General features: G+C 40.8%; 1 protein-coding gene across 1 annotated transcript; it reads right to left on the bottom strand.

Annotated features, from left to right (window-relative positions):
- Positions 1 to 503: 503 nt before the first annotated feature.
- Positions 504 to 26,573, bottom strand: gpsm1b (G protein signaling modulator 1b). Its single transcript, XM_080046336.1, has 14 exons — positions 26,358 to 26,573; positions 17,243 to 17,464; positions 15,078 to 15,213; positions 14,367 to 14,509; positions 13,783 to 13,906; positions 12,665 to 12,780; positions 12,336 to 12,491; positions 12,105 to 12,213; positions 11,904 to 12,018; positions 8,801 to 8,871; positions 8,510 to 8,680; positions 3,240 to 3,402; positions 2,907 to 3,112; positions 504 to 2,498 (listed from the first exon to the last, which is right to left on the bottom strand). The coding sequence occupies exons 1-14, from the start codon at positions 26,417 to 26,419 to the stop codon at positions 2,286 to 2,288; spliced, it is 2,007 nt and encodes a 668-aa protein (XP_079902462.1). The 5' UTR covers positions 26,420 to 26,573; the 3' UTR covers positions 504 to 2,285.
- Between the last annotated feature and the right edge of the window lie 571 nt (positions 26,574 to 27,144).

Genomic DNA, 27,144 nt, shown 5'->3' with positions numbered 1-27,144 from the left:
GTTCTGACCCAGCAAAATTATTTAAAACTGAAAATATTATGTCAAGACATGGGTGTAGCAGGTGTCATAATAATAATAATTGTTCATTTATTATTTGGAATGAGACCATTGAGGTGTGTGTTTGGAAATTGTTACATTTTTAAACTAGAAACCGAAGCTGAAAAAAATATCTAAACGTTCAATCTTTTATTTACATTCCAACTGAATGTCTGTTATGCAACCCGAACTGGAAGTTACACCCAGTTTGGTCAGCTCTCTGTGTGTTTTGTTTCGCTAGAGACTAAAGCTTTTGGAAATCCAATCCTTTTTCGATTGTGGTATCCTCAGTTGGTCTAGGGGTAATTTTCCATTCACTGACTGTGATGATGATTTTTCTGCCATAGAGGTCAGTGTTACTCGTGTGTTTTCCCTCAACTTCAAAAGAGGAAATAGTGTGCGCAAACTGTACAAACGCTACTCTATTCAAAACTGAATTACATAAATAAAAGAGCCACAGAAACATCTGAAACATTTTATTAAAAGCATGAGGGGACATATTCATGTCCTCAAACGGAACATAAATACAAAATACTTTTATATGTACAAATTATGGCAGAGACACATAGAAGCGTACCAGGTACTTTCTAAAAATGTTAATTCACAACAAAAAGAAAATATTAACTTTAGCTCCCAATGTGTTGTTTATCAAAGACTGATGAATCATAATAGAACCATTATGAACTGTTAGAAAACCGTTCATCGTGGTTCAGAATATCTACGGTTCATATGCTTTGAGATACAAAAATGAGGTATGCACTTCGGAGTAAAAAGCAAGCACATAGGTGAGGGCAAATATTTTTTTGTACAAAGTACCATTATACAGATTCTCTAAACTATTTAATATTACCTTCCCGCAGTTTGTGCCTCTGTTGCCTATTTTGGAACACTTATGGCAACAAATGAATAGAAATGTGCACAAGATTTACTTGATTTTCCTTACTTTAGCAAGAAAAAATCTCCACGTTTTTTCAGAACAAGTTGCTGAAAGCAGTGGAGTTCTGAGAATGGTCATACTTTTACGGTATCGGGATATTATTACAATGTTGCCCTTTCATTCCCAATAAACTGGACAGGATTTTTCCAGAGGTAATACAACATTTGTGCCATATGGGGGCAGCACACCAGCAGCACAAACTAGATAGAATGAGTCGTTCAATATTGTTCACGGCCTTAAGATTCTTCAGAATATGACACAACCATCTTATCCACATGCTTCTGTTTCTATGTTGAGTAATCATAACAATGGCAGTGAGCAGTGGTCTGACTAATCTGTTGGATCTTGAATACATTACGGGCAGCAGAGAACATTACTTTAAAAGGTAAGCAGAAACACTAATTGGAGCTGGAATGACGACACAAATCTAATCTTGAATCTATTAAAAAAATCAGTTAGTTTTGTATCATTCGTCCACTAGCCCTGGTTACTGCATACTCTGTGAAGAGGTGCTCTTTTGCAAATGCATTAATGCACAGAAATAACATGTAATGTGGGGTATCCTATTTCACTCAGTCTGGCCTTTATAACGAATCATATTGTGTTGTCAGGCCGAAAAAATTAAGAGGGGTTATGGAACAGTGGAAAGTGAGTAAAGAAGGCTGTTTAATACTGTTAGCTCACAAATAACACCAGATTGTCTGTGAGCGGAGGGAACAGGAATTGAAGGATAAAAGCAGCATTGATCAGAGTGCGATAACTGAACCGGTAGGTTATGTTGGGGGGGGGGACAACTCGTTTGTACTTACATTATCATTTGTGTTTTTATAAAAACGATATGTTTTCACCAACTCTGTTTCTATCATTAAATCTCTGTGATTTCCAAGAATCATACTTAAGGTCTGCGTCTTACATTGTATGCCCGTCATGTGCTTCTACAAATTAATACAATCTTGAGTCTGAAAAAAAAGAAGTTGATTAAGGCATTAGATTGAATATATATTTCGTGGTTTTTGCTGTTATCATGTTACCGCCACACCACCGAGCTTAACTTCTTGTTTAAGCTGTTTTCTTTACACACACACACACACACACATTTAGAAACATAATACATCGAGCGAACATTTGACAGGGCACCACCTATTGCACATTGAGTTTTTGACTTGTTATTTAAAAAAAAAATAATAATCTTGTTAGTTCACCTTTTTAGTGCTGCCGTTAAAATGGTGGCTCATACTTTTTCTTGTTGCCCCTTTTTGCCTTTTTAAATTTCTTTGACGTGAACTTGTGCACAGCGTTTATTCACCAAGTCCTAGCTGGAGAAACCAGCGGGTGGATCTTGGTCGGGGGACTCAGGGTTGTCATCCTCCTCCTCTTCGTCCTCATCTGGCAGCTGTACTCGCTGCTCGTCCATGCGTTTGGCCTGAACCCTCTGGATCAGACTGAAGAAGTCTTCATCAGGCACAGTGGGGGCGTGGGGGGCATCTTCTGGAGGGGAGCACCGCTGATCATCGATCCTGGAGGACTGCAAGTCACAAAGATGAATACATGTATGAGTGCAGAGGCCTGAGTGACATAACATGATAGGATTTGTTCAAAAATAAAAAGTGGTGCAAAGAGGCTAATTAAATTAGCTAAGGGGAGCTTGATTTTATTTATTCATTATTTATGTGTCTATATTATTTTTATTTTATAACAATAAAATAAATCACAAACCACATATACTGTACATACAACACAGGACAACACACTCAAAGGACATTACGAATCAGTTCAACAGACAGGACATTTTTGATCATCACAGGAAAAAAAGAGACAAAAAAAGTTCCTTGTAGAAGGGTTTGAACAGAGTAGTCTGGAGAACTTATTATATTCCCTACACAACAATTTGATCAGATTTAAGAAACAAATCATATGTTAATTGTGTCCTTGCCTGGCACTTGATTAGCATGTTGAAGAAGTCATCGCTGGGTTCTTGATGGTCTCCCTCACCCACAAGGTGCCCCAGGTTGTTATGGGTAATCCTCAGGCCCGGAAGGTTCCCAACATTGACCCTCTGGTCGTCAAGACGCCGGCTCTGAGAGCTAGCGATCAAATCAAACAACTCCTCTGTCTGGGGGGAAGTGGTAAACGTGGGATCTAGGAGAAAAAGGGAAGAGACCAGTTTGCGCAAATGTATTTGATGCAACTCTTCAGAGTTTAGGTGTCTTCAAAAAAGCTTACAAAAGAGGGAAAAAAAATCATGTATGCTGTTCTCTCAACCAACCTAGCATCTCGCTAAGGGACAGCAAGGAGTTCTCGCCGTCTTCTCCGTTGTCTCCGTCCTGCGACTCATCAAGATTGCAGCGCTGGTCATCCATGCGGCTGCTCTGGAACTTGCTAAGGAGGTCGAAGAAGCAGTCTTCATCTGAGGGGTCCCGGCCTAGCTTCTGTAAGTCAAAATGACGTGACATAGTTAGTCAAAACACATGTTACTATTCTTCAGCACAAACAGGTGAGGACTGGACCCTATTATCCCTCCTACAGCTTTTGTTAGAGAAGAATAATCTGATTAACTCACAAGGGATGGCACTCCTGGAGATGCTACCTTGGCCTAGATACGGAAGGTCGTATGATAAATAAGCCACCTGGATTGAAATAAAATGGCCCATATAGTGACACGCTGTTAAAACAGATGGAAATACCAACAAATATTTCAATGGCCGACTGCTCTCGAGAGGCTGTCTTTACGCATGTTGATCAGTTATAACTTGAATATGGAATAATATAAATAAATGTAGTGTCACCTTGTACTAGTTGCACTTTTATTGTTATATTTTTGGTTTATTTCTTTTTTCATGTTTAAACCTTAAAAGGTGCACAATGTAGTTTCAGGGGAGGGGATTTGTTATATTTGCAGAGCCTGCAGTTAGTTTACAAAACATTTTTACACTACGGTACATGTTATTTTTAGTATTGAATAATTGGATCACAAAATTATTTTGAGACTAGAATATGTTTGGAAAGAAAACTGTGGACCCTTCTGCTGTAAACAACAACAGTGAAACAGTAACTTTTCAGGTAGCTTTCTAACTTAGCTCCAGGGATCCCATTTTCCTTGGAAGAAAGTATGATTATTCAGTTATGAGAATAAACCTTAAAAAAAATAACGTTCTCTGACAAACATAGTTGCATAGTGCCCCTTTAATAAACGATCAGTGGAATTGCTGAACACCAACTTCACTAGGTTTCAATTTCAATTGGCAGTGCTGACCATGCATTGACCATGGAGCTCTAATCATTGATTGGCTGAATCCTATTTATGTTACACCCAGGCTGATAGTCAACCATCCGATTGTGCTACTTCCATTGTTTGTTTTGAGATAACACCGACATCATCACATGAATGATGCTCCTTCTCCCAGCGTCACAGTTAGGCTAATTGGTTTAGGCTTAGAAACTCAAGTGGATAATGTTTGCATGAAAAATGTTTTATCTCCAAATACACAGAAAGCAAAGTAGACGTGGAATTTATTATGTTTGATCAGTGCTACGGAAATACTCTGGCGACCCGGGGCCGCGATGTTATGATACTGAGTGAGAACTCATCTACTGGTTGCAGTAAAGTTGAGCCAGATAATGAAATTTGTCAACATTTCACCTATCAAATAAAATAGAAAAACAATTAAATCATTGAAAAAAAAAAAAAGCTTATCCAGACATTTCCCTGGGGTCCATTCCAATAAGCAGGTTTACTAAAGATAGCTTGGTACCCTGGAGAAGAAACAACTGCCCTTGGAAAACCTTCCTGATCATATTTTTTAATTTTTGGAGTTCAAAATGTCCAAACATTCTCAATTAAATAATCTCAATTGCAAATGTTTCAACAAGTTAAAATAAATAAGGCAACCTATGCTGACATTTTTTACCAATAGCCAGTCTTTTTAAGCATTAAAACACTCACCTTAGAAGTTAACATAATATCCTTTACAAAATATACATAGAATGCATATCTCTTTTTTTTTAAAGATACAATAATTAAATAAGTAATTTCATGGTTATTGTAAAAAAGAAAAAAAATATTTATATAGTGGCATAATGTTCGGTAATGAAAGATGCACTTTCTTAAACATCAAACTTAACACAATGGATGAGGACTCAAGACACATTACGTTTTAGAAAAATTAACAACAATAACTACATAGCAAATGCAATTTGTGATAGCAACAGAAAAGAGTCTGACAGAGTTCCCATTATAAAAGCTTTCTTGACTGTTCTTCTCTACCCCCGGCCTTAACAAACGTACACCAATAACAATGCGGCATTTTATACAAACAAATAAAAGTATTGGAATGTGCCATCAAGCCAGAATAAGGATATGATACGTTTAACACCAACTAGTGGATCAAGTTAAAATCACCTTACAGCCAAATGTGAAGTAGGTCAGCGTCAGCAGGCGCCTGATTTCACTTATCTTTTCCTTTTTCTATTTCAGCCTTTGTGTCACAAAAATCAAACATTGCTTCAGCAAAACCTAACCTTTACCATTAAAAGTGTTTGACTTCTTACCAAAACATCTATATATTAACTACAAACAACACAAGCACAATTCATACATACAATGTGTCAAAAAGTGTAAACTAAAAGACTGTTAATAACTTCGGGTATCATCTGCATCTGTTGTTAATTAAGCTGTAAAAACATAAATGAAACATCTCACCAGCAGCACTCCTTCTTTGTCCTCTTTTTATCCAACTATCTCTCTCTCGCTCATGTCTTTCTGAGCTCTCTTTCCCTCTTGCTCTGTCCGCACGCTTGGATCACACCTCCCTTCTCCCCCACTTCACATCACTCCCTCTCTCTATCTCTCTCTCTCTCTCTCTGCTCCCCTGCTGTACTCGACTCCCTCCCTTCTTCATTCCTCTCCTCTTGTATCACTCCATTACAGCCTTCTTTCAATGTCTACCATCCAACCCCTCCTCCTCTTCTGTTGTATCCTTCTCTTTTCTGTCCTTTCTATCTCACTCCCTCTCTTGTCTGTGTCCGTCCTGCAGGCCATGTTAGTCCTGTTCAACCCTCTGTGGGAAAACAACTCATTATGGGTAGCAGGGGGGTTCTGGGATCAAGGTCACATTATCAGCAAAAGAGGGGAGTGTGAGTGTGTGTGTGTGTGTGTGTGTGTGTGTGTGTGTGTGTGTGTGTGTGTGTGTGTGTGTGTGTGTGTGTGTGTGTGTGTGTGTGTGTGTGTGTGTGTGTGTGTGTGTGTGTGTGTGTGTGTGTGTGTTGGGGGGGGGGGGGGTGAGGGGGGCGGAAGTATCGGTACAGACAGGCATGAGTAAAGTGCATGCCAACAGTGGCAGCCAGTAGAGATCAACTACGCTCAGATTGACAAAAGCCACTCAAACTTCCAAAACTCACATTACAAAGCTCTTTAATATACACTTTAAAAGAAAAGGTTTTCCTAACGTGCATGTACAAAAATAATTATCATTCGAGTTATTGTAGTATGTGTCCTTGGCCCCGTGTTCTATGTGGATCTCCTCATTTCCCTCTCGCCATTGTCCAATTAATCAAGTAGGCCAAAGGGACAGAACAAGAGAGAAAGGATGACACGTGATGGTGGTGATGGTGAGGGAGAAAGCAGGGGAGAAGTTGTGTGTGAACGGAGGAGAATAAAAAGACAAGTGGCGGTTCTTCCTAGATCCTAATCGCCACTGTGCGTTCTTACCTCGTGAAACTTACTGACATGTTTTTTTTTTTTTTTTACCCTAAAGAAACTAAATACAAAATCAACTATTTGTACTTCATTACTGTCCAGTCATATCTTTTTGACCTTGTCATATTCAAAAATATTTGGACTAAACCAGATCTTCTCTGCAATCCAAGAACAACGCTGTTTCTTTATTTATTTTTTCCATGTCTCCCACATGGATCATCAACTGGTGAGGACTCTGGCTTTTTGTTTGCCTGGCACGTGCAGCTTTAAAACTTTCCGCTTTGCATTATGTCATCAGTTTCATATTTAAGATCATTTCAAAAGGCGTCAACCAACCTCAGCTGATACGACCCTACCATTTAGGAGAGCAAACCACTGTACCTAGAATTAAGAACAAAATCAACTTACAAAATAATAATCTTGGAAAAAGGTCAAAATGCTTTGCAACAAGCAAGTAAGTAGCAGCTACATAGTTTCATTAAGTTCCCTTTATAAGGTCAAAGTTATCTGTCAAGCAAAGTTTGAAGATCTACGGTTCCTCTACAGATAATTCCATCTGCTGACGATGACTACGGGATATGATTGAAAGCTACAAAATAAGCGAGTTGATGGTTGTAAAGTGGAGAATGTTTTGTCAACTGTATACTGTATGTCATTACCAGCCCGGGAGGGATCAGACAATACACATGGACATGCATTAAGTGATCCAGAATAAAATAAAAAAACTAACCTATAAAGTGGATGGAATAACTTTGCATTGCATTGACATTGCTGTTGTTGACCGGTAAGATTGGTTGTTGACCCCAAACATGATTTCAACTGGTGGAATTTAAAATACCCGAATATAAACTTCATTCTGTGAGGTCAAGTTATTTTCCAACTGCCTATGCAAGACTGGCTTTAAAAAGTTAAAGGTTTAAACCAGTTAAAGGGTTTGTCATTGAGCTGTGGTTGCTATTTCTAGTACCTTGTAATGAACTATCATCATGCTGCCCAGTAATTGTCACTCTTGCATGTCAGCTTGCTGATTACAACAATTGGCATTGTCACAGAAACAAGGCGTGATTATTAGGAGCGTAGGGATACAACAGCTGTGGAAAAACAGCACATTAAATAAGGATCTAGATCACGACATAATGGAGCACTGTGGGCATTTAATGAGAAGACACCTTTACACTGTATCTGACTTCTTCTCACATCATACTATAGAACCTCATGGGAAATTAAGGGAAATGTACCATTTTAAATCCCTCTAATTTCCTTAATTTTCTCTTTAAAGCAGAAGCCCTGCAGGCATTTTAGATAAGAGATGAAAAAGACAAGAATGGAATGAAGTAGTTAGGTGAATTCAGCAGTCCCTTTAATGCTTTCTAGGAAGAAGAAAACAAATTAAACCTATCTGTTCTCAGGAGGGCTCTCACTGAATCAATCGGTGTGAGCATATCGTATATGCATGGCAATGTGAACTAGGCACTGATATTAAGGCAGGGATGCTTAATACTCTGAGGCAAGTTATATAATCAAGAGCTTCAGCAGTCTTTGTTTCTGTTGTCAGCTAAAAAAAAAAGAAGAGGAAAATGCCTAGATTAAATTCTTGACATTTTGGCTTTTTTAATACATAATAAGTGTAATGTTAATGCAGCCAAATGCAGTATATCTAAAAAAGGTAGTTGTGTGTAAATGTACCCCAGCAACCTCATTAAACACTTACAAATACAACTTTCCATACCATACGTACCAATACGCTTCCTGGTCCTGCTTCCCGTCTCTAGGCAACACGATAGGAACATAATAGGGTAAGAGTAAAAAGCTAATAAGAAAGAAAAACAACAGCGACTCACTGTCACTGGTGGTGGGACATGCACCGTGATGTCATCAGTGTCGACAGGAGAGTCAAACCACGGCCTTTCATCCGATGACTGGCTGTCGGGATAGCCTTTCCTTTTACCCGGCTGGGACATGTGGCTCTTGGACCTCCTGGGTATACTTTCCGAGTCTTGGTTCTCACCATTCTGCAAAGTAAAAGAAGGTATTGTTGGAGAAGGGTTATTGAGAAGTCTTTGGGGAGGTGTGTGTGTGTGTGTGTGTGTGTGTCACATGTACAGGCACGTTACACTCTGTAGTGTTATCACCTTATCTGAAGGGTACTTCCACAGCTCTACACTGTCCATGCTGTTTCTCTTGGTGAATTTGGGTCGCGCTCCTACAGAAGAAAAATACATCAAAGTGAATAAAAGTTACTACAAAACCAAAAAAGTATATTATATTTACTGTAGAATCGCTCAAACAGTTTAGTTTAAAATCAAGTCATGCATGCAAGGCGCTTTTTTGTTTGTTTTCCCCCCACTGCAGCAGACTGTCATGTCAGGATGGGCCCTGTGATGTTCAGTGTGGAGATGTGGTTAAGGCAGACAACTGAGCAAACAATCTGAATAGGAGTGTGTTTGCCAGCTCTGCACCAGAGAGGGAAATGTATGGCATGGGTGTGAGTTTTTGCCCCGAAGGAGGCTTCACGAACACAAACACATATAGAGATTATACAGTTTTCTCTACTCCTCCCTTTATACCTCTCAGATGCTCCCAAAAATGCAAGATTAAAGGAATCTTGAGTAATAATCAATTTCATAATGTATTAATTTATTATTATCTGCCCTTTAGAAACAAACCATTTTGGTGAGGCTTGTACGAGCCCGAAATGTAACAATGACCCAAAATGTAATAAAATCCAAAATGTAATAACCCTTTGCCCATGTTATAACTGATTGCATTATGGGTCAGTTTTTACATATGTATGACATACTATGCTCTACATATTGAAAACATTAGCCCTTTAATCCAAAAATGATTGACACATAATGTCATAAATGTATTACACTATAAGAAAAAGTTAAATTACATGTTGCTCTCTCCATGATGTTAAAACTGACCCAAAATATAATAGGTTGTTTCATTAATGGGCAAAAAGTTATTACGTTTTGGGGCCAGCATTTTGTTACATTATCGACCAGTTATTATATTTAGGGTTTTATCTTCAAACAATTTTATTACATTTCGGGTCGTTGTTACATTTCGGGCTCTTACGAGGCTGAGGGAGAGACGAGAGCCTTCATCTTACCCTCAGAAATGTGCACAACCTTCGCTTTTCTCTCCACATCTAGCCCCGAGTTCAGACACAACACAAACACTGTCGCTCTGTTTATGTACATCTGTCTGACCTGAAGTCAGTTTTACATTTAAATGGCCACCTTGTGCACACATGCAATATTTCAGTCAGCTTACTCAAAACCACACGTTATTTTTGTCAAACTTTAAAGTAAAAAAAAAAGAAAAGAAGCAGGATCTTAAAAACATCAGAAAATAGATTTTAAAAGGTGATTGATAAATACACATTTGCTGATATGAGCAGTTTGATGGATGGATGGATGGATGGCCATTATATTTTTGTCCCCAATTCCGTTAGCTGAAATGGCAAAGCACTGGTCCAAGACTACTTCGCCCTAACCTATGTTTGTAGAGTGCAAACAGACAGACTCACTCAAAAACACAAACAGAAGCCACACACACACACACACACACACACACACACACACACACACACACACACACACACACACACACACACACACACACACACACACACACACACACACACACACACACACACACACACACACACACACACACACACACACACACACACACACACACACACACACACACACACACACACACACACACACACACACACACACACACACACAGTTTGGCTTTCTCATCTGCTGCATCCTCTCCCCTTGCTATGACTGAGGAAATAGAGTAACTAACTTTAAGATTAAATCAATCAGATTCCATGAGGACATGAAAAACATTGGTGGGGATTGGAAGACAACAATGACCCAATGTGAACTAAAGCCTTCAGTTCATTGAGTCACCATTTCACCTCTCGCGCCAGCTTAAAGTGTTATGTACAAACTAAAAGTATTGCTTCGTTAGGACATTGTACTTGTACATGAGTTTAGCGTACCATCCTTTTCCCAGGTAAAATTCTAAGTATATGTTCACATTGATTTATTATATACTATTTACTGTTAAAAATGCAAAAAAAAAAAAGCTCTTCAGTAATATTAAAGGACAAAGACCACTACTTTGTTACATTTAGACTAATAGACCAAGAGGCAATGTCAGTTTGATTTACACCTGTCTCATTATCTGAACAATTCTAATTGGTGGCAACGGTGATAATATAATGTTTTAATGACATGCTATTAGAAGGTGGGATCCTGTGTCATTCCATTGCTAGTGTATGAAAAACATCCGGTAAATCAAGGGCTCTTAAATCGAGACTCTCCCACGCTGTGAATTTGCGCATACGATTTTATTTTTTTAAAGGTATAGTTCAACATTTTGAGAAAGGCAATTGCAGAAAGTTAGATGAGGAAAGTGACAACAACGTCATGACTGTCCCTAAAGGCCAGGACACACCGGTCCGACTACCGACCATCGCCCGAAAATGGAGTCTGCCGTTTCAGGGAGCTCCAGTCTCCCCGTCGCGGCCAAAAAAGTGGCAAGAACACACCGAGCCGACTACTGACTTTCCGTACGCGCTGCGCTTGCGTGGGACGTAATGTCTCCATAACAGCAGGCGGCGCTAATCTGTATTTTGTCCCAAAAAAAAACGGAAGCGGAAATGATGGGACAGCTCTCTAGACCATAAACATAGATATAAATACGTATTTATATATATGGACCATAAAGAGTACCATTTTTAGCAGAGAGTGTCGAGCAGTCAAGAAGGGTTGATGCATGTGAGTACTCGCTGAACGAAACAAACAAACACATTAAAACAATGGCTAGCGATACGATACTGTTGTCAGTTGTTTGTGCTACCCGCCTCACTTCCGGGCTTCACTGATTTGCTAGCTCTCCACCAATCAAATTGCTCCTACTGAAAGACGCCGACTGAACATGTTCAATCGGCTGAAAAGAAGCCCGACGACATCTACGACAGCACAGAACACACCAAACAGATTTGTGTCCCCGCCCCCTCCAGACTCTCCGACCATGTCCGATGGCCGATTATCGGGCCGGTGTGTCCTGGCCTTTAAATGTCAAGCAACCGACAGAAGCCAGCTCAGCATTTTTTTTTTAAGGGGAACAAAATCTTCCCACACGAGCACCTTTAAAGCTCTCCAATTGACACATCATAAAGCATTATATATGTCATCCATATGTCACCTTGCATCTCAAACTCTGAACTTGAGGGTGAGAGGTCACTCTCGTTGACACCCAGAACTTCCATCAGCTGCTCCACATTCATCCTGGCTGTCAACTCCCCGTTTCTGTCCCCAATCTAAGGAACACATGAAGAGGTGACGGGTCAAATTAGATTAACTGAAATATTTCATTATTTAAAAATAATTATAATAATAATCTTACTTCTTTCGAAATGTCCAGGTGCTTTCGTGCATAGTAGAGAGCTTGTTTGTGGTTGGCTAAAGACACATACGCATTGCCCAGACTCCAGCAGGCACGGCCCTCACCGACTCTAATGAGACATGAACATTAACGAATGTAACTTTTATTTAATTGTTTTTTTAATTCCTGTGCTGGAGCATGTATGCTTGTTCAGTATGTATTTTAGAGTATTGCTTAATACGCTCATTCTACCTGTCTGTGAGCTCCTGGGCTATGTACAGGTGTTTCAGGTGGTAGTCGATGGCCTTCTCATACTGCTGCAAAAGAGTGTAGGTGTTGCCCAGGCTGTAACAGGCCTGAGCCTCCATCACCTGGTCCCTCAGCTGCCTGGACAGTTGCAAAGTTTTCCTATAAAAGAAAAAAAGAAACAGAGGGAATAGATGAATAAAGTAGACACGCTGAAGATGAAGACATTTATTTCTTTTCAAATTTGCACTTCTGTCATATTTCCACTTTTGCAGGAATTGGTTCATTTCACCTTTTCCTCCACTAGATGTCAGACTCTCCCTCTTCCCCCTCACCTGTAGTACTCCGTAGCCGTGTTGAACTGGCCCAGGAAGATCAGGGCATTGCCTAGGTTACTGTAGGCTCGCCGTTCTGCTGCTTTGTCCCCAAATTCTTTGGCTATGGATAATCGCTGAGAAAACAACAGGGACGAAAGGTCAAGTCAAATCCAGTTAATACACTATGGTTGCAATTAGCCTCTTCTTTTTAGCAGCTACATTGCATAGAATGTTAACTTCTCATGTCCATTCGACCTTACTGACCTCACTGTGTGTTGGCAAAGCGTGAGGGACTCAATCAAACTCTATATTGTCTTTACACTCTCTCCCCGTCCTCGCATTCACTGCCACTAATGCTTCTACTATGTTTCTTTTAGATCAAACCGTAATCATACAGAAATGGATGAAATGCAATGAGTAAAGTAAAATACATTTGAATAGCAAGGTCAGTTTCACATTCACTATCAAACTGGTGCACCGTGCATCAGCGAATCTTGCTATTTTGCATGGAACATTTTAGTCTAGAAGGAAGTCAAATGTAGTGTGCAAGGCTAACCAACAGGTAAGGTCTTTTCCTCAACAGGAAGCAAATGCCAGTAACCAGCTCCTTCACTGAAATGAAAGCAGTCTGGTCTGATTGCATCTACAACTTAAAAACCCAAGACTCCAAACCTCAATAGGATGACGAGGACAATGACATCATGTATTATGTGGCTTGAGGGAAAACACTGGATAAGACGTCATGACCACAGAGTCACAGAAACACCCCCAAGCTACAGTTGAATGTGTTTGGACGAAGGCAAAACAAAGATCCTGTGCACCGAACAGGAAGATATGTTTAGGTTTTTGTTGACAGTATTTGTGAGTCTAAATAAGGGAAGATGATATCATTGTATTCCTTGCTGGATGACAAAACTCTCACTGTCTCTTGATTTGGATTTCCACTGCCATCTAGTGTCTTCAAATTCCTGACTAGCTGCAAAGTGAATGACCTTGTGTCAGAGGCAACGACGAGCTGTTGCTCTGGCGACACAAGGTCCCTGCTTTTCTCTGGCACACAATGAGACTGTAATCTAGCTCCTATATATGCACTAGAAGCATTAATATGACACTGGCAAACATTTTGAATTCCTCACCTGACGGTGAAACTTGATCGCCTCGACAAAGTTTCCCAGTAGATAGTGGGTGTTGCCCAGGTTACCGTAGGCCCTTCCCTGGGCAGCTCGGTCTCCGAGTTCCTTGACCAAACACAAGTTCATCCTACGGAGATATGTAGCCACCAATTTAGTAGCAGTATGTAAATTATGTATGTAACAGTATATATTAATAAATGGAACATCAAGTATGGACTAATTGGTGACAACACAAAGATAAAGTTATAAAATAAAATAAAAATTAAACTGTTTATATGTTTTCTTTGCGCAGAGGCTCTCTCTCCATCCTAACATTGCAAGGTAAAAATAACAAATCCAGATGTGCCACGCAGGCACAGATGTATTCAAGAATAGAATAAAGGGTAATAACTTCCTGAAATTAGTTCCAGAAAAGTGTGGATCCAATTAGAACCACATGCCAATTTAAATTAAATGTTTGTGTTTAATCTTGGAAAAGCTAAATATTCTAAATATATCATTATTGGGGTGTTTTCTACGTAAAGCCTGTATGACAGTTTTGAATCCATCCATCTGTTGTATGCTTTCATTACTCAAACAATACCTACTCATAAAAGCCAGTAGCCCTTTGCAGTGTGTCTCTGACATCAAGAGGCAGGTCCCCTGGTTCCTGCGTGCAGCCCCATAACTGCTGTTTGCCCTTGGCATGAAACACGTTCCCTACATTATACAGTGCTCTGGCCTCTCCAACCTAAACGGGAGTGAAAAGAAAGCAGAAAGATTCATCTGCATATGTTAAAATATGTGTGTGGATCAATTACAAACACAAAAAGAAAAATAAATCTATAAGATTGTGTGTGTAAGTAAGTAAGTACGTAAAATGTATTTATAAAAGCACACTTATAACAGTTTGCACTGACCAAAGTGCTGTACATAGTGCATTCAGTAGGTCAACATGAAGGCAAAATAACAACAACAACAATAGAAAAAATAAAGATAAAAATATAAAAGACATATAACCCAGACATCCACACACACACATAGACAGTAGTGCAGAGGCACACAAACATAGACAGTAGTGCAGAGGTCAGATAGCGAATAGTGTGCATTCACATATGCCTTCAGTAATGTGGTCAAACATTTAAAAAAGTACAGCATTTGTATTTGTAAAATATGAATAAAAGATTCTGTAGTACATGTTCCATGCCGTACAAGTAGAAAACAAACAATACAGGCAGCAAACTTCTGAATGTATTGTAGTTTTCTGGAGGACTCGTGAGGACATCGTATCCTACATCCTAAAAAAACATGTGTGTTACCTTATCGCCCTGCTCTTGAGAAATATCCAGATGTCTTTCACAGCAAACAACAGCCTCGTCAAAGCGCCCCAGCACTTTTAATGTGTTGCCCAGGTTTCCACTGGCTTTTCCTTCTCCAATTTTGTCTCCTATTGTTCTGAGAAAACAGAAAGAAACACGTTTGAGCCTTAGTGGTGGGAGTAAGGACCACAGTTTTGTTAATGTTCTTTAGTTAAATGACAGCTATTCAGATGAATCGGTGGATACTGTGCCATTTTATTTTAATTGGGTGGCTTACTTCCTGAGACCGTGTCCCCAGAAGCCCTGGTGAGTCTGTAATGTAAGGGCCCACTCACACTAGGGCCGCGGCCCCGTGCCAAAGCTCATTAGCATACTAAAGTCTAGAACGTTTGGCTAGTGTGACCACGCCAACTGTATTCCAGCACGGAACAGCCCCTTGGCCACGGCACACCTGGGAGAGGTGTGCCGTGGCCAAAGTACAGATGCTAATGAGATGACACGCGCACAAGCAAGCGCACAGGCGGCGTTCCTGACGTGAATTTATTAAGGATGCATTGTCCGTTAACGTCCGCTGCCTTACTAGTCGGCACCAGAATTGCCCACCACTTGGACTTGTAGCTATAATGTGTGAGAATTGACGTGTGTGTAAGCCTAGGTGTGGGCTAATAAAAGAGGGAGAGAGCTAATTAGGTCGGCTCAGAAAGCAAAGCAAAAATGTTTTCGTGTTTACTCACGTTCGTCAGATGATTTTTTTTCTTTTTCCTCCCGTCAGCTGTCATAACTGCATTTACGCATGGCGGTGGAGACGCACCCAAAACAACACACCGCGGCCCGGTGATAAGGAAACAGTAGCCTACGCTAAGGTTTAACAAGAAACTTTATAAAGACACTTAAAAAAACGATCTCTGCCCATACAAAAAGTTCTGACTTGGATTTGATGGAGCGATCGATGTGTATAAAACCATCCGGTACGTATGGTCTGATGACGGGCCGTTATATTAATAATAAACAGCGTGCTGCACAAATATGAGACTGTCCACCGCGACCTATTACGTCAAGGCTACATTAAAAAAAACAATAGCTTAAGGATTCTCGTTGCTCTAATGTGGAAGTGGAATATTTGATGCAAATTTGGCCGGATGAAAATATTCACAAACAGTCGTAGCCTACAAGTAGACTACGCTCCAAATCCTAAACGCGCACGGTGCAAGTATGCCCAGGCCACGAGCAGTGTGAGCACGGGCCTGCGGGGGGAGTGGGGAGGGGGGGGAATCGTGCTGAATCGTGCTGAGCACGGAACAGGCAAACGGCACTAGTGTGAGTGCGCCCTAATAACAAGGTAAATCTCCTGGGGTCTTTGATTGCTTCCCTGTTCAAGTAGCAGCTGCAGTCACTGCAGGGGACCGGATTACTCATACAAGCCAAATATCCAGCTGGTAGCTGTCGACTTGCTACTATATGAAAGTCTATTCACTTTTTTCTTGGAATTTCCACTGTCTGACTCAAAATGAAACCCCCTGATGCTCCTCCATATGCAATGCATCTGACGAAAAGTTAAATAAAATCTGTCCTTGATGACGGGGATAACTCACATCCAATAGCAGACTCATTATCATATCATTCCTACACACTGGTAAACAGCAGAGTAGAGCTCCCATTGCTGAAACTGATTGTAGCTGATATGAATAAGTATTACCCAGCTTAAAAGCCTTCATCAATATTAAACAACAGTTTAAAACCATAAGTCCTTTTTAATTGAATTGCATTCAGGCTACAGAGATTGTCACAGCTGAATGTGTCATAAATTGTATTGTTTCTGTATCTGCTACAATCATCGATTTATCCAAAAAAAATGCATTCAGTGCCTGACAATGTACACTTTTCACATGGGTTTGGTGCAGTTCTGAATACTGGGATAAACAAGATTTTCTTCAAAATTCAGTTGAATACTGTAGATCATGTACGGCCTGAGCACACTTCACACCCCTTATTATCCGACTGGAGGAAAAAGATTTCAACTTGAAATGAACACAGTGGTTAGTAAACCGCATAACTCATTTAGTAAAAGAAGTTTGTTCATACAACAACAAGTATTGGCAACCTGACACCTTACTTTGACTTAGCAGTAGATAGCAACTATGTAAACAAGGTAGAATGCTGCTTACCTGGCCAAAGTAAGGTCATGTTTGTGGTATTCTAAGGCTTTGCCATACTCCTTCAGGTAGAAGTAAGCATTGCCCAGTTGGCTGTAGATGGCACTGAGGGTCTTCAGGTCTTCCGTACCGACCTGCACGGCTGCCTCAAAGAACGCTGTCCCTCCTTTAAAGTCCCCGGCTTTGCACTGCCGCTCTCCTTCCAAGGCCAACTCCAAGCAAGAGGCCTCCATCCTAAAAAGTACACACACAGGTTGACACATTCATACAATGGGAAATAGCAATAACACATTGGTATGAGCACCATCAGAGAGAGACTAATGTAAAGTAATATGAGCACTTATTACAGCGGCAGTGCAACATCTTCTCACGGAGGAGATAAAAATTTCCAGGATAACCATTACAACAAGGTCTGCAGCCATACGTGTGGTTTGTTGCCTTAGCAACTCAGTCTAAGGTTCTAAGCTGGCTGGGTACCTTGAAAGTTGCTGCACTTTTTTACCTCATTAGTGCTCGTATCAGTCTGACGAATACATTTAAGACATTTAGTTCATAATTAGTTGGCTGATTTAGCTGTATGCCCTTCCACACTTTTGGTAGTTTTTGAAAATAAAAGCAATCACACAATATGCATAATAGGCCTATAGTATTTCTTACTCTTTTTTTTAACCGATAGGCCTACATTCGTTACTGTCAATGGTCCAGTGAACATGGGGGAAATCAGCAAAGCAATTATTTTGTGATTTCGGTGTCTGTCTACACGTGATCAAAGTGAATCTCTGCTCCCTTACATTGCCAAGCTGAACATTCAAAGAAGCTAATGTTCCAGAAATAACTATCAAAAGCAAGGTCAAGAGGAGTCTTCCTTCCTCTTCGACAGTACACTGATTGCCATGGCAACTGCAAGATCAATGCCACTGACTAACAACGGTGTTTACAGTGTTTGAAAAGTAAGCATCACGTGAAATGACTTTCAAGAGACTAATTATTCACGTTTGCTATACTGTATGAAAAGATATTATTTTGTATGAAGAAAAAAATGAATTTCACACATGCAGAGCTCATCAGCAAGTTCTATCCAGAAAGTTTACACCCCGGATTAATTATAGAATCCAGAATAAACTAAAAGACCGGTCAATTTGGTCGCAGCTCTCTAAACTCCAGATAAGGTACTAGAGAATGTATAGTTAAAATAGGATTATCCTTGGATCTAATCTGTTTGTCAAATGGCACCGTTCTTCAGTAGAACAAAGAGATGTGTGCTGTGTTGTCATTTCAAATGAAGGCTAAGTAGAAGAGCTATGTTTCACGGGTACATTCAAGAAACCCTTCCTCCATTTTCTTAACACTCCTCCTCGCCCAAAAATAATATCAGTCAATTGCTAACACATTATATGTACTGGTCAGGGCTTATTATGATTTTATTAATTGTTTTTTATTTTTAATCTACTGTTACCTCTTTTTTTTCACGCAACGTTTCAATTCACCAACACATATGAATAGCTTTCTTGTAATGATGTTGCTCATCTACACATTTAATTGAGCACCATTTAATAATTCATCCTATGTTATGCAGTCCTTTTGTAGTCAGGTGAAGATGTAGATGAAAAAGTCTCCTCTGAGTATTCCTGCTTCCCAAATACACAACTGTCAATGGTAGGATTCATTTCAACGTTGAAAAGATTTATTGCAACATGTTATTAATTCAAATTCACAAAGGGATCTTCTTGTCAAACTCCCTCAACTTGTTTCGATCTAGAACCAACATGGTTATTTAGTTTGCAAAGTCTTATTTTGCAAACTAAGTAACTAACTAACAACACTACCATAGAACAGATTTTTCAGTGTTCTAGTAGTACCTATGTTTTTGTTTGCTTCGTGTTTTGTCCACATACACCTGTAGCTCCAGGTGTAAAGGCCTGAGCATGGCTTGAGGTCGGGGTCCATGGTGGACCAGTCTACACACAGCTCTTTCAGCTCCAGTCAGAGGGCAAGGCTCGGCTGCCATCAGGGCAAACAAAGGTTGACAAGCCCCGCAGCTATGTCAAACAATATGGGGAAATAAGCAACTCTCTACATAGAGATTGCAGTCCATTCAAGCAGTACACACATATCCGTGATACTGCAAATGCTACCACTTGGAGTGATACGACAATGATTGACATCAAATTTCCAGGTTCAAAGTCCCTTTTGTTCGTGTTATCACTCCATCAGCATCCACAACGTCAGCAGAGTTGAACCAGACCTGGACAAAATCCAAAGTGGAAATTCTACGCACAGTTCGCAGACCGGCCAAGAATCACATCTGCTTTTCAAATCCTCGAGAATGTTCCTAGAAAAAAAAAGATATACTTGTGAACCCTCTACTGTAGCCAAGCAGGTCAGGGGCAAATTGTAAGAAAAATTCCATGAAAGAGCAGCTCCAGTTCCAATTGTGTTTCAGAGGAAAAACATGTTGATTTCAATGTCCAAAGAGTGCATGCTTCATTAATCCTACGGAATTTCAGTCAAGAGGTTAAAATAAGTCTATTTAGTTCTAATAGAAATGTGTCCACTCCTGTAGTCCTCTTCAACATGTCCTCAGCTGTGATAGTAAGATCCATTGTTGTTCCGTGCCATTACAAATCATTGCTTTAAAAAGAGACGGGTCTGTAATGTAAGAAGTATTTTGGGTGAAAGAGAAGAGGGGACAATCAGTGATGACAAATCAAATGCAACACCTCTAAACTTGACCGCTGCCCCAATGATGGGAGACGGGAGAGCAGGATGAGAATGAGAGAGAGAGAGAGAGAGAGAGAGAATGAGAGAGAGAGAGAGAGAGACAAGCACTAATCCAGGGTCCTGCTCCTACTTTGCAGAGACTGCACAGTGCCATGATTGGACGAGAATAAATCCAACTATCTGCTGACAGTGGCAGAAATAGGATTAGGCCGCCGGCAAGGGCAAATAAGGGAAGATGAGGTAAGGGACATATCAATGCCACATCTATGGGTTGATACATTTTCAATAATTTTATTAAAAAAAAACTATTTAAGTATGGATCCGCACTCATTAATTGGTAAGCCTCTTTTTACGCTGCCAAAATGTGGGTGACCTGCACTCAGCAGCTGCCGCTGTTGTGTTGCTCACACTCCTCCTGTGCGGACACATATAAGGCCATGGGAACATTAACGTGAATTGACAAGCTTGACACAAGTGTAAATCGTAACATGCTTGAAGGCTCTGTTGCATTTGGGTTCCTGAATGACAGCATGTACGGTTCCCAGGTCTCTCACTAATGCCTCGTTTCCACCGAGTAGAGCGGGTCGGATCGGAGCGGTTCGGTCCGGGTAGTTTGGCTTTTCATTTGCCAAAAGTTGGGTAGGGTACGGTTTAAGCGCACCTAACCGCTCTGAGCCGCTCCAAATCTCAGTACTCCTCCGTAGGGGTACTGGCCGCCTGAAAGGGTGCCGAAACGGCGGAGCCGTCATTTGATTGGTCGAAAGAATCATTTCCGCCATGTGTAGTCATCTCGGCAACGGCAAGAGTGAAGATAGTCTTGTGTTTTGGCGAAAATGTGAGCACAGCTCTGTTTATTGTGTGGTGTTTTTCCTCGTCAATAAATTAATCAGTTGGTTACACTGTGTCCCACAGTCACGTAGCTGCCGCAGCCAGTTCTGTTCGCTCACTGTCTCTGTGTGTTTACGCCATAGATAGTATAAATACACGCTCACAACAACACGGGGGGAATAAATAAAGAAGCGGCTGGTTTTAATCATTTCCGCCGTTTGTAGTCACCTCGGCTAGAGTGAAGAGAGTTTTGGCGACAATGTGAGCGCGGCACTGTTTATTGTGTGGTGTTTTTCCTCGTCATTAAATGAATCAGTTGGCTACACTGTGTCCCACTGCTACGATGTCACGTAGCTGCCGCAGCCAGCGCTGTTCGCTCACCGTCTCTTATCAGTTGCATCGAGCCGTCTCTGTGCTCACAACACAGGGGGGAATAAATAAAGAAGCGGCTGGTTTGACCAAGCAAAAACAAGAGACCGCTGGCTTGACCACAGTTGTTCCACAGCCCGATAGTTTGACCCACAATCTGGCGGCGGCTATCGCAGTCCAGCCTAAACCCCGCCCTACCAGTAAGGGTAGGGTCGGCGGTGGAAACAACACCGAGATTCTTAAAAGTGAGCTGTCCCGCTCTGAGCCGCTCCGATCCGACCCGCTCTACTCGGTGGAAATGAGGCATAACATTACCTAGATGGAATTGTTTTATTAATGGAAATTCCAGCCAAGAAAAGTGTCTACTCGTGCATATTTATCAAACAACAAAATCTAGACTGTACTGACAACATAGACGTGAAGAAAAAAGTCTAAATTAAAATGTTTACCGTTTAAGACAGATAAACCAAGTAGTATTGGGAAGTTTAGCATTTTATTCCAGGATTTTTTCCTGCTTTTTAAGACATACTGAGTTTGTGTCAGTTTGTTTAACTTGTTCAGTGAAAAGGGCTCATGTGCAGAACTCAGGAAAAAACAATGCTGATTACGGAGGCCGAGATCAGAACTCAAGAGACGCATTTCCTCTTTGACCTCACCCAAAAAAAAATTGACCTTGGATACAGGTGTCCGGCATATGGAGTTTGTCCTGGCCTTTGAATTGCAAAATAGCCTCCAATGGCCTACTGCAGTCAGAGATATTAAAAGGGAAGGTATAAAAGACAGAGACAGTATTGTGTGTGTGTGTACAACAACTTACATCATCTCACAATATAAATATTGTCATTTTGGCCAAACCTAAAACTCTCAAAACAATGGTGCCATATCATCACTCTGGTTTAGGAAGCAAAGCTTTGTGTGACAACCCAACTACAAACACATAAAAAATACATTTGAATGTTTACACATAAAAAATACATTTGAATGTTTACGCCATAAACTTCTACTACTAGAGGGACTCCCCTTTAACAAGTGACCATCTTTAGGGCCAAGACAAAACCCCTTCATTCACAGGCTGATCCAAAGTGACACAGTCTTCCTTGCTCATGACAAAAGAATGTCACTTTTGTTGGAGCAACATTTCCAAGCCCAGGGGCTAAAAGACACTCCAAACATCTCTTAGCTGGGCTGGCAATAACTGTCGAAAGTCATCACACTGGAAAAGCGCATGGAACTGGTTACCACTGGGGATAACAGTCCTTGCTGTTTGAGAGTAAAGACAATATACAAGAAGGAAGACATGAGGATACCCAGTCCAGCTGCAGATGGTGTAGGGGAGGCCTCTGAAAACTACCACAGAATTGTAAAAGCCTGAGTCGTAAAACAGACTGCCGAAAAAAAGGGTGTCGCCTAAAAGAACGCCTGGCGACGTGGTTAAATAACTTAAGCTGCACATTTGTAAACTTAAAAGGCCAGTATATCACCACTCGACTTGATCAAAGTACTACTTGAGAGAGCTAGCTTGAAGGCTAATCTGACAGACATAAAAAAGGACCAGGAGTGAGAATAATTAGTTATGGACAGAAAGGCATAGCAAATAACACAATAAGACAAAGACTTTCATTATTGCCATCTTTGTGGTTGCTGTAAGAATGGATCTGTCTGCCGTTCTCCCCTCTTATTACCAGTATAATTGGTCTGTTTGGGAGATAGTCATCCCATAATAGCCCGCCTGTGGTCTAAGAGAGACAGTCTCATAGTGTTGTTACCATACCAGCGCAGAGCACATTTAAGATATTGGACAGGTTTCAGGGACTAAGTTGGGGAGGTAGAGGCTGGTCCATGCCATGTCTAAGGTTTTGGTATCCGTCATTGAGAAACACCATACTTTGATGAACATGTTTACTGCCACATAAAGGCTGTACTGCAAAAGATGAGGGAAACAGAAAGACAAACTCTAGGCTAGGGTTCGGTTCGGTGCGGTGCGGTTCGGTTTGTGTGTGGCATGTAAAAGTTTATCAGTAAGTAAGTTTATGGAATAGTTCAGTAGCAGATTTAGCTTACAATATGAACTGAAAACCCCAATATTTTCTTGGAAGTAAAATACAATATATATGCTGTCAAATGAGGGCCTGCCTGGCACTTTGACATCAATGTAAACTTTATATCATCAAACATGACATTTTAAACTTAAACCTTAGGCTTGAAGACTTTTGCTGACATCTTTTAGACAAAAACTATTGAATTAGGAATCAATATTGAAAGTAATCATTAGAAGCCCAGAATACAAAATACCTAAAAACTTTCTGCAAAATACACCTAATACATACTGTAACTCCACCTCATATTTTATATTAATAAAAATATCCAGGTCAAACTTATTATATTAAATTCTGTTTATGTTCAGAAATACAACACAAATCTGAATATGAGATTTGAACTGATTAAATCCTGATGTATTCATTTAATTTAAATGTAATTCTAGGTGTTTTTTTTAATATTGAACTTTTACCTTTATTGGTGGACCCTTGTTTCATGTTCAGGGTTCTGCACTACTGTTCCCATTATTGTTGTCTTAGCTAAGAAACTCTGTGCTCCGAGTAGTAATCCAGCCATAATTACAGAGTGCAATGGCTAGTTGTCAGGGAAACCAAAGAGAAACTCTCTAGGAATGTGTTTTCCTCTCGCTGTGCACGTCTTTCTCAATTAAAGCAGTGTTGTCTCCTTCGTGGTCCTTTTGTCTGATTCTCTTGTAAAGCTTTACATTTTAAATTTTTTTTACATACTAGAGTCATATAATATGGATTCAGGGTTTGCTTCATAAACAGTATCGCCTAATTGCTAAGATCTTTGATATGGTCTCTTTCTGTGAAGAACGGGACAGGGATCTAATCGCATGCACATTTCTATTGTCAGATATTATCCTTTTGACAATGAGGTGATGTTTAAGCACACCTCCTTTTGATAATAGCTATTATGTCCTGTACTGTTAACACTTAATGTGTTCATGAGGACAAGAGAAAATATATCATGCAATATTTAACTTCAAGTTTTAAATACGTCTTTCAGACTGCCTTCTATCAATAAGCTAACTTTGTTTTCATTTGAACAACATTCAACAAATACAATAAATGGATACCAAACAACCATACTAAAAAGATATATATTTTTAAAGGGTTTTACAGGAATTGTTTGTTGACAATGACCCACATATATCATTTTGCACACAAACATTCACATATCCACCACCACCATCATTGTAGAAAAGGTCGTGTGTTGACTGTATCTGTTTGTAAAATAGAGGGAAAGCAATCGCAGAGGGGTAGACCCGGCCAATATGATCACAACAACAAGCCCTGTGAGTCACTCTATATCGTTGTGTGTGTGCGTTTGTGCACGTGTGTGTTTGGTATGGACATGCCAACCTTGCAGGGCTCCTCCATCTCAATGTAGCCAAAACAAAAGAAATAACAATAGGTACCCCATCACCCCAGCCCCCCACTCTCATCAACAATGACACAGTAGAAACAGTTCACAGCTTTAAATACCTTGGACTCACACTGGACAATAAACTCACTTTCGACCAGCACACAACGGACATTCAAAAAAGGAGCCACCAAAGACTGTATGCCATCCGTAAACTTAAAGGACTCTATGTTGCCCCCCCCCCCCATCTCCTCCTTCTGTTATATCAAAGTATTGTCCAACCCATCCTGCTCTACTGTTCCACCTGCTTCTTTAACATGCTCACTGTCAAAAACCGGGTCAAACTCACACGTGTCACAAATATAGCTGCCAAAATAATTGGTCTCCCCACACCCACACTGTCAGAGCTGAATCTCAAGGCCATCTCACGCATTGATTGCATCCACAATAGCACAGGACAACACACACCCACTCAACTGCCACTTCACTGTCATGCCCTCTGGACGCAGGTACAGGTCCCTGTTGTGCAGGAAGGCTCGATATGGCAAAAGCCTGGTACCTGCAGCCATAGCGGCACTTAACAAAAGGCCAAGATAAAACACCCCAGTCCCACTCTGTTTATATATTCTGTCTGCTTGTTTATTTGTTTCTGTCGATTGTCTGTCGGTGTGCGGCCCATAAATGTACCTGTGACGTGAAAAAGAATTTCCCCTTGGGGACAATAAAGTCTAAAGTAAAGTAAAAAGTAAAGTATGAATGTCACTTCCCAACGCTGCATTTGTTCTGTGCTATAGACAATGGGCTTCAAAATTAACAAGGGTGTAATGTCACACAATGGTTGTACACAAAAACACAGAGGGAACTTTTGTTCTGTTAAATGTTGGTTAGTTTAATTATGGTTCAAATGTCAAGTAAAGATAAGACAATTCTCTTAAATAAGTAACAACAGGCATTTTACTTCATGTGTCAGTAGTTTAAAGGGAAATGTATAATCAATCATAGAGAAAATATCAATAATGAAAGTAATAAAAGCAGTATTACTATTAACAGTTAGTAGTATTGCTTATCAGTTGAAAACCCTAAGTGTGAGATAGCCTATTTCATAACTCGGAATAGTTCTGTTGTTTTTATGACATGCAAATGCAGACAGTAGTGAGGGAAAGAAAAGTGTGAAAATGTGCAAATGAGCGGGGAACATTTGAGTATGCAAATATTGAGTCAAACTGCATGCTTACATTTTGACAGTTAGGGCCTTGGCATCTTCCCACACAACTGATGGGGGCATTTGTGTTCATATTCATCCATGTGTTATGATGACCCCCTGTACAGTAGGTTAGATTCATTTTGCACCTACATGGCACTTCTAAACTAAATCGTTCACGTATGGTGTAAACCTGGACACAGACAAACTGCATCTGACGAGGCTCCTCTCAGTCTGCACATTCCAGCCACAGCAGCTCTACTGTAGAGACCCGAGCCAGGAACAAGGCTTGGAGCTGGGGCTCTCTGGGGCTTCAGCAGTGGGTCCTGACCTGAGCTTTTAAAATCAGTGCAATCTGGCTGGTCAAGTTACGCCTGCCTGGGCTTCTCGTCCTCAGTTAGCAAAGCCCTGTTGTGGCAGCAGCCTGTATTTGAACTATCCACCCTTCTTTTCTGTACCTTCTTCAGCCGCTCCCTACCACCTCTCTTGTCTTTTTATCCACACACAGCCATTCCAGGCTATAGGAGGCTGCTGACCCCCTCCACCCCCACCTGTTAGCCCCGTGTAGCCCTCTCTGTTACCAACCTTGAGTTCAACCTCTTGCTGGCCACATCCTGGTCCACACCGTTAGCACCCGACTGGGCCATGGAACGAACCGCCGCTGCTGTTAACCGTGCCTGCTTCCTGGTTCGCTTCCTCCCGCTACGAGCCCCCCTTCACAAATGACTTCCTCCGGAGGCAGCAGCTCAGCTGAAGCTACTCCTCTCTTCTTTCACCCAGCCGTTCCGCCTTTCTTTCTTTCTGTCACTCCCTCCCTCCCCCTTTTTTTCTTCTCTCGTTCTTTACCGCTGTCTCCTTTCTCTCTCTCTCCTCCCGCCCCTTATTTCCTTTCGCACCACAGCAATGGCAGCAGCTGAGCTGAGGAAGTGAGGTATTGTGCAAATAAACCATAAAGACAAGTCCCGCCCACGAGATGACCTCACTGGTGGGGGAGTTTCTAGAGCGTTGAACGTACTGGCCGGTGAGGAAGGACAAACTGTGCAAACTCATCTCATGTAGGCTACATGTAGGCTATACTTGAACAATGAAGTATTCTTCTTGTCTCTTCTCCCAAATGTGTTTCGCCTTTCTTTTAAGAATAACTTGTAAAAAGAAAAATGCTGAATAACACTTATTTTACTGGTAGAGCCTTAGGCCTGTTTCACTCTCTTCCAAAACCACAGACGTAATGATAGGCTACCTCTTGCAGGCTTGCAACTCTCTTGTATTAGGATACTTTCTGTACAATATTTACTGACAGTGAATATGACGCTTTGCAGGCATGCCTGCCACATTCTTCACACTTCATGTATCTGCTCGCTCTCACCACTTC

This window comes from Ammodytes marinus (assembly GCF_949987685.1).
Source record: "Ammodytes marinus genome assembly, chromosome: 18".
Taxonomy (NCBI): Eukaryota; Metazoa; Chordata; class Actinopteri; order Uranoscopiformes; family Ammodytidae; genus Ammodytes; species Ammodytes marinus.
The sequence above is the reverse complement of the archived record's forward strand: the minus strand, read 5'-3'. Positions and strand labels throughout refer to the sequence as shown.

Coding starts and splice junctions, on each gene's coding strand:
- gpsm1b (XM_080046336.1), bottom strand. CDS start 26,419: ATGGCCCAGTCGGGTGCTAACGGTGTGGACCAGGATGTGGCCAGCAAG. Junction 14,510..15,077: donor CTCAAGAGCAGGGCGATAAG/GTAACACACATG, acceptor ACTCCCGTTTAG/GTTGGAGAGGCCAGAGCACT. Junction 2,499..2,906: donor ACATGCTAATCAAGTGCCAG/GCAAGGACACAA, acceptor TGTGACTTGCAG/TCCTCCAGGATCGATGATCA.